At 45.2% G+C, this 7,500-nt stretch overlaps 3 protein-coding genes and 3 non-coding genes across 9 annotated transcripts in view; 5 read left to right on the forward strand and 1 right to left on the reverse strand.

Annotated features, from left to right (window-relative positions):
* LOC131534035 (cingulin-like protein 1) overlaps nt 1-117 on the reverse strand; it is a 41,423-nt gene extending 41,306 nt beyond the window's left edge. For 2 of the 4 annotated variants that reach the window (XM_058766638.1, XM_058766631.1), the window contains exon 1: nt 1-117. This exon is cut by the window's left edge and continues 2 nt beyond it. The gene's annotated coding sequence lies outside the window, so the exon portion shown is untranslated. The other 2 variants (XM_058766629.1, XM_058766633.1) reach the window with 2 other exon arrangements.
* Nucleotides 1-878, forward strand: part of pclaf (PCNA clamp associated factor) — a 1,655-nt gene extending 777 nt beyond the window's left edge. The window contains exons 2-4 of the mRNA XM_058766669.1: nt 74-160; nt 469-649; nt 729-878. Coding sequence (XP_058622652.1) covers nt 74-160; nt 469-649; nt 729-765 — 305 coding nt within the window. The 3' untranslated portion in view covers nt 766-878. The remainder of the gene's footprint in view (nt 1-73; nt 161-468; nt 650-728) is intronic.
* A 901-nt stretch (nt 879-1,779) lies between these two features.
* On the forward strand, nt 1,780-6,115 carry zgc:114188 (40S ribosomal protein S17-like). Its single transcript, XM_058766670.1, has 5 exons — nt 1,780-1,931; nt 2,631-2,782; nt 5,057-5,162; nt 5,393-5,458; nt 5,996-6,115. The coding sequence occupies exons 1-5, from the start codon at nt 1,929-1,931 to the stop codon at nt 6,071-6,073; spliced, it is 405 nt and encodes a 134-aa protein (XP_058622653.1). The 5' UTR covers nt 1,780-1,928; the 3' UTR covers nt 6,074-6,115.
* LOC131535000 (small nucleolar RNA SNORA71) lies at nt 4,074-4,196 on the forward strand. Its single transcript, XR_009269477.1, has one exon. It is a non-coding gene; the product is annotated as a small nucleolar RNA SNORA71 (small nucleolar RNA).
* On the forward strand, nt 5,190-5,312 carry LOC131535002 (small nucleolar RNA SNORA71). Its single transcript, XR_009269479.1, has one exon. It is a non-coding gene; the product is annotated as a small nucleolar RNA SNORA71 (small nucleolar RNA).
* LOC131535001 (small nucleolar RNA SNORA71) lies at nt 5,485-5,607 on the forward strand. The gene has a single exon (XR_009269478.1). It is a non-coding gene; the product is annotated as a small nucleolar RNA SNORA71 (small nucleolar RNA).
* Nucleotides 6,116-7,500: the final 1,385 nt, after the last annotated feature.

Here is a 7,500-nt window from a genome sequence, read left to right on the forward strand (position 1 = left end):
TATTTCTGACGTCGCGCCGTGTGTTGTGCTGTTTATTAACTGTTAACGAATTATTTTCTGTGTTTTGTTGCAGCTGTTGCCGCTTCTGCGCCCCGGAAATCCCTCGGCGCTTCCGGATCCGTGAACGCGCACAGCAGCGGCGCGCAGTCGGGCACGCCTGGTGAGTGCGCGCACGCAAACCTCTCTGTCCTTCATGCGTTCTGGCACGTTTAGAGTTCATGAGTCGTGCCATTCATGAAGGTTTCCCTGCTGGTGAAGAGCAGTGCATGTGTCGCGTCTGCAGTAGTGTGGTGTCTCAGCACAGAGCAGCTTCAGAGTTAAACAGAAGATGTGTCAGTAATGCGAAGGCGTTCAGCTCTGAGAGCTCATCTGTGCTGGTGTCAGTAACTCTAGGCTGGTGTTTACTCCAGTAAAGTGAGTTGTATCAGGTGTCAGGTTTTGGTATTAATGCATGTTTGTGTTGCTCAGCTAAGAGTAAATACGCGGGCGGGAACCCTGTGTGTCCGCGGCCCACGCCGCCGTGGCAGAAGGGCATCGGGGACTTCTTCGGCGGCCCCAGCAGAAAACCAGAGAAGGAGAACCTTCATCCCGCGTCTGATGATGAGGAGGAGGAGGCAGGCGGCAGCGGCGTCGCTAAAGCACCCAGGAAGTGAGTGCTCAGGACTTCCTCTTCCTGTTTGACTGGGAGTGTTCGAGGCGAGACTGAGCCGTGTTCTCTTGTGTTTCAGGTCCAGACCCATCATTGATGACGAGGAGGAGGATTAGCTTCATCGTGCTTCAATGACTCCTGACCATTTTTAGTGTAAATCTTTGTAAATACTTTTAATAGGAGGTTTCCTTCATTTTGTACAGGTTTAATAAAGTGATTTTTTTCCAGAGTTTTGTGTTGATCTGATCTCTTCACTGAACGCTGTCAGGTTTTACATCATATTTGATTACAGATGCGTCATGTCTAAGTTTTTGAATAAGCAGTCGTGTGGTTTTTGCTATAATTCCAGTCATCTCTTGACTTTGAGGAGTTTAATCTTCAGAAAATGTATATGGTTACAGTTAATTGTGATGGATTGAGTAATAAAGAGTGAATTTGGTGGTTTTTCGTCTTCGTTAGGAGACCCTCACACTGCAGCTGTAGTTCTGCTACAGATTAGTCACCTTTAATAAATCATAATCCATAAACTGAGAGTGTACAGTCACTTTCAAACATTGCCTAAGGAAAAAAATGAACATTTTCTTTGTCTAACTGCAACAGTTTTGTCTTGAGTCCTATTTTACCATTAAACATTTCCATCAGCGTTTAATTGATGAATGCGCTTTGTTTAAAGTCTCCTCTCCTCTTCGTTCTGTGAAGGGTTAATGTGTCATTAGCTTTCATTAAATCACTGGTGTCCGTGTTATTCACTCAAGACTCCTGCATTTATATCTGTTTCTGTGTAAAACACTGGACTCCACAGACTTGTAATCATCTCAGATACGCAGTTAAATGCTTTAATGTTATTAAAGGATCCGTTTCTGTGGTGGGTTTATTTATATATTTATTGCTGACTCGTGTTTAATGTTTTCAGTCAGATTCTGTATTTTCAGTGAAATCTCACATCTGCACAGCGAGGGAAAACTTATTTTCACTTCTTAATGGCAAATAAAAAGGCTAATTTGATATTTTTGTGCGTAACAGTCATTTTTTATTTCTATATTAGATTTGGCGGTATAATTAGAGAAATGTACCTAAACAAAATTTAAGAGATACATACATAAAACTCGGATTAATGACAGTTAATGAGATATCTACACAGAAACCCCGGGATCAGAGTGTGCTGCAGCTGCAGTGTCGCTCCTCCGCCGCTGGGGGGCAGTGAGTGGCGCTCGCGCGGGTCTGTCGGCTCGACTTCCGGCCGGGCTCTTTTTCTCTCTCTTCCGCTCCCCGGATCATCATGGTGGGTATCTGATCGTTTGCCTGCTAGTCATCTGCTGTAATCCGCGTCTCTCGCTGCTCGGTGCATGAACGCAGACAGAGGAGTGTGACGCGGAGGTCGTTTGGCGCCCTTGTGTGTGAGTATGGCGCGACAGATGAGCGGCGCGTGAGATTAGAGCGCGATAAAAGAGCGCGAGCCGCTGCGCTCGCAGTAATACTCTCATACAGCGAGTGTGTTTCACGGGAATACTCTCAAACTGCGAGTGTGTCTGACAGTAACGCGTGTTAATCGGTACACCTGATCAGGTATTGAGGATCTGACCGGTTGAGGTCTGTAGAGCGCTTCTGCTCGGCCCGTAATGCACTGCAGCTAGCGTTAAGCCCCGTTCACACCGAACGATGTCGTCTGTTTATTCTCAGCGCAGCGTGTGCCGCTTTAAAGTCTCCAGCTCGCGACAGCAGGACTGAAGCTGATTGGCTGTCAGTGTTTGTATCGTTCATCAGCTGGAAACCGTTCTGGAAGAAGACCTCGTTTCTCTGCGAGTTTATCATCGCTGTGGTGTATAGTTCTGTAATATTGAGATGTTTAGAACTGTATCAGTTATTGGTGTGAGCGGGGCTTTCCTCGAGCTCTGCTGCTGTTGTGTGTGTGTGTGTGTGTGTGTGTGTGTGTGTGTGTGTGTGTGCTGTAAATGTGTTTATCAGCTGTGTTTCTGCGCAGGGCCGCGTCAGGACCAAGACGGTGAAGAAGGCCGCCCGGGTCATCATCGAGAAGTACTACACCCGGCTGGGCAACGACTTCCACACTAACAAGCGCGTGTGCGAGGAGATCGCCATCATCCCCAGCAAGAAGCTGCGCAACAAGATCGCCGGGTGAGCCACAGACGCACTGCATGCTGGGATACCGCGCCGGTTATACTGAGCGTCAGTGATTCAGGAGAGCTGAGCTGGAGTCAGCGAGGGTCTCGTTTGATGATTAACGAGGTGTTAAACGTTTCGTGATGCGCTCGCTAGTTCCACTGGACTCTGTTGGTAACGACGCTACCCGCGGCCACAGTTCCCTGGATGTTTAACATGCTCTGCACGGCTAAATTCACCTTTCCACTAATTGAGGCATAAACGCGTCTTAAACTCACAATGTCGTGGCTTTGTGTCGCAGGCACTGCAGTAAATGTCAGTATTTGTCTTGTTTCCGGTGCAAACATCTGAACATCCTTAACTCAAGATACAGTCACTTGTACCCCTTCCCCAGCAGGAACCCGGGGCTAGTTCAGAGCCGGTGCTATTGCTGGTTCTTAGGTGGTTCGACTGGCGATTCCTTTAAGAACCGGTTGCTTCTCCGCAGGCTAGAGAGCCACCACAGAGCCAGGTGCTACGTCACTGAATACGTTTGTTTGGGGTCACTAGCGCAGACACACAGGCTTGTTCGAGGCGCATCAGCGGCACACAGACTGATCCATCGATCAGCACACGACACACTAAAGCACCGCGGGAGCGATCCGGAAGAGCCGTCGTCTTGTCACCTGACGCGAGCGGTTCTTCCTTCTAGCCCAGCAGTGTTGGTGCTACTTACGAACCGCTTTTCCTGTTCGGAGCTGGTGCTTTGGGTGTCGAAACACACAGAACCGGCTTGAAACTAGGCTCTGCAACTGCCTCGGTGGACAAGGGCTGATTCGAGTCTCTCTGAGAAACTGAACAAAACGAAGTGAGTTTGATTCAAATAAGAGCAAATATCTGGCAGATACCTGCTCTCGTTTGAATCAGAAACTCACTTCAGTTTGATCAGTTTGTCGTGGAACATGAACGAGTTCTTCAGTAAGTGTCTTGCGTTGAGCAGTTGTTTGTGGTTTGATCAGACGGAGCAGTACAAGTCGCTTCTGTAGTGTTTGTGAGCAGATATTCAGGTGTAAAGCGATGGCGGTCTGTGGGACGCTGTATTGTCAAAGTTTGAAGCATCACTGATGCACGACGTTTACATCTAGAGTTTTATTACTTGTTCTTAAGTTCCTTCATAAACCTGCAGGAACCCAGTGCCTCTCTCAGATCCGCTCGTTAAGCGTCCATCAGCCGTCGTTAGCGCTAACGAGCAGCGCTGGTCTCTGGCCTGTGATCTCAGCGAGTCGGACGGAAAGAGTCGTGTTGTTAACGAGCCGAGGCTCGTCAGTCCTGTGTCGAAAGTGACTGTGGAGTGAGGTCTCCAGGTCATTGATAGTACAGGAAGAGCAAGTGAAAGACTTTCCCGTGTTTGCTGGACGCTGTTCCTCTCAAACCCTGAATCTTTCACACACGCTTCTACTGAAACTGAACTGATAGAATAATACGCAAATAACTGAGCTGCGTGTAAACGTTTAAACTGCACATAAAGCAGTTTTATTTGTTTCTACTCCGATGTCTTGTTGAAATATAAACATTTAAACCGTGGCTGTAATAATTAGCTTTCGAGACTGATTTATTCAAACATTATATATTGAAGGACAGGTTACGTAACGATATAAAGAGTGTAATAGAGGGCATCTAGTTTGTTTTTCTACTTGATGAACGAGTTTTTGGACACCATGTCCTTCCGGAGGTATTTATATCTCGCACGCATCAAAGAGCAGCAGAACAACGTTTATTGACTATTTAGCGATTAAAATTGACAATTGAGGCTTTGTTTTATTTAAAATTGCAAAGCTTGTTACAATCATTGGATGGGAGATGTTTATCTATAAATGTGTGTTCATCACAATGAAGCTTGATTAAAACGGAGAAACAGATAGTTAATGAAGCGCTAGCGGAAACACTAACGAACCCTCGCTGTGTCCGTCAGTGGTTTATGACCCTGGACCACAAAACCAGTCAAAAGGGTCTGAATAAATAAGCAAAAAATGTAAATATTGAGAAAATCACCTTTAAAGTTGTTCAACTGAAGTTCTTAGCAATGCATATTACTAATCAAAAATGATGTTTTGACATATTTACGGTAGGACATTTAGAAAATATCTTCACGGAACATGATCTTAATATCCTAATGATTTTTGGCATAAAAGAGAAATGTATGATTTTGACCCATACAATGTGTTGTTGTTATTGCTACAGATATAGCTGTGCTGCTTCTGCTGCAGGGTGACGCGTGTGTTAGTGAGTCACAGCAGCGTTTCTCCGCAGGTACGTCACGCACCTGATGAAGCGCATCCAGAGAGGTCCAGTCAGAGGAATCTCCATCAAGCTGCAGGAGGAGGAGCGCGAGCGCCGAGACAACTACGTGCCCGAGGTGTGTGTGTGTGTGTGTGAGAGGTGAACCTGTGTCGAAAGTGACTGTGGAGTGAGGTCTCCAGGTCATTGATAGTACAGGAAGAGCAAGTGAAAGTCTTTCCCGTGTTTGCTGGACGCTGTTCCTCTCAAACCCTGAATCTTTCACACAGTCTTAAAGTGAGCTCGGCTCTGATGTTTGAGGAGAGCGTGTGGCGTTCAGATGTTTGACCCGATGCTGTGTGTCTGCAGGTCTCGGCTCTGGATCAGGAGATCATCGAGGTCGACACCGACACCAAGGAGATGCTCAAGCTTCTGGTGAGGATGGTTCAGTCGCTCGTCAGTCCTGTGTCGAAAGTGACTGTGGAGTGAGGTCTCCAGGTCATTGATAGTACAGGAAGAGCAAGTGAAAGACTTTCCCGTGTTTGCTGGACGCTGTTCCTCTCAAACCCTGAATCTTTCACACACGCTTGTTTTTGTACTTTGATGTTTGTCGTCACGTGTAGCGCTGCAGCTAATGATTATATTGATAAATCCGCATCATTGAAGCTCGCATGAGTTTAGAGGCTGTTAGACGCGAGCTAACGATGAAGCATTAACTCGTGATGCCTGATGTAGAGTGTGCTTCTGCCCAGCCCTGATCAAACACGCCTGTCTGTGACTATCAAGCTCCTTCAGATCATAATTAGCTGGTCAAGCCGTGTTGGATCGGGGCAGGAACCCGGGTTTAGAGGGTCTTCTGATATATAAACTGGATTTGATCTGAACGCCGGACTGCTTGGGCTTGTGTTGTGGTCAGCAGTATCATTGAGTCATGCGTTCCGTCCTCGCTAACAGTGTTTCTCTCTCCATCAGGACTTCGGCAGCCTGTCCAATCTTCAGGTCACTCAGCCTCCGGTCGGCATGAACTTCAAGACCCCTCGCGGCGTCTAGACATTTGTAATATATCTCTTAATAAAACCTGGGAAAAAACAACTGATGTTGTTGTGAAGTCTTTATTTCTCAGTATTAACATTCACAGACTAATTGTGACCGCTTGTTTCCTTTCATGCAATTTGAAACATGTTATTTTTGTACGTGTGTTATTGCAGCTTATTGATGGGTTAATGCAAAGAAGACAGATATTAATAAAACAGAACAAAAGATCTGAAGCATTAATAATAAGCTCTAACTCTCACTTATTTAAAATATTTTTGTCATGTTTTGGAACCCTCTACATTACAATTTCTATTTGATTATTTATTTTCTTTTTATTTATTTGTTACATGTTGTCCTGTGTTATCTTCTGTAAATGAGAAATATTGTGTACAGTAGCCACGCCCCAAACTCTTGCTATTGGTTGAGCTGGAACAAGATTGACGGGTTTATATTTACTTCCGAAATAACGCCCGACTACAGCCTTTTACTGGTGAAATATTACTGATGATCCTTATGTGTCAATGGGGTTGACCTGAGAATCATTTTCTCTAATAATATTTCATCAAGTTATATGTGAGGCACATGAACAATAATTATAACAGAGAGTGTTTTAACGGAATTTGCCTCATGTTTGATGATGTTTGCATCATTGATTCGATCATTTTCCTGTTTATCTGAAATGATCTCCTATTAAAGCGCTACAGAAATAAAGCTGACCTGCAAAATATTGTGTTTTCATGTAAATAACTGAATAAAAGAGAAGTAAAAACTCCCGTCTCAGTCGTTTCTGTTCACAGGCCTACATCTGCTTCAGGCTCATGATGAAGGTGATTCACTCGCAGCAGTCACCTGAAAGCAGAGCAGAGAAATATATATAAAAATCTAACGGGTCTTAAATTTCATGCCTAACGTTCTCTTTCCCTCGCTAGTGTACTTGTCTTAAACACCTCTCTTTCCCATAAACATAAACGCCTCTCTTTCCCTCGATAGTGTACTTGACTTAAACACCTCTTTCCCTCGCTAGTGTACTTGACTTAAACATCTCTTTCCCTCGCTAGTGTACTTGTCTTAAACACCTCTTTCCCTCGCTAGTGTACTTGACATAAACGCCTCTCTTTCCCTCGCTAGTGTACTTGTCTTAAACACCTCTTTCCCTCGCTAGTGTACTTGTCTTAAACACCTCTTTCCCTCGCTAGTGTACTTGACATAAACGCCTCTCTTTCCCTCGCTAGTGTACTTGACTTAAACACCTCTCTTTCCCTCGCTAGTGTACTTGTCTTAAACACCTCTTTCCCTCGCTAGTGTACTTGTCTTAAACGCCTCTCTTTCCCTCGCTAGTGTACTTGACATAAACGCCTTTCTTTCCCTCGCTAGTGTACTTGACATAAACGCCTCTCTTTCCCTCGATAGTGTACTTGACATAAACGCCTCTCTTTCCCTCG

This window comes from Onychostoma macrolepis, chromosome 25, assembly GCF_012432095.1.
Source record: "Onychostoma macrolepis isolate SWU-2019 chromosome 25, ASM1243209v1, whole genome shotgun sequence".
Taxonomy (NCBI): Eukaryota; Metazoa; Chordata; class Actinopteri; order Cypriniformes; family Cyprinidae; genus Onychostoma; species Onychostoma macrolepis.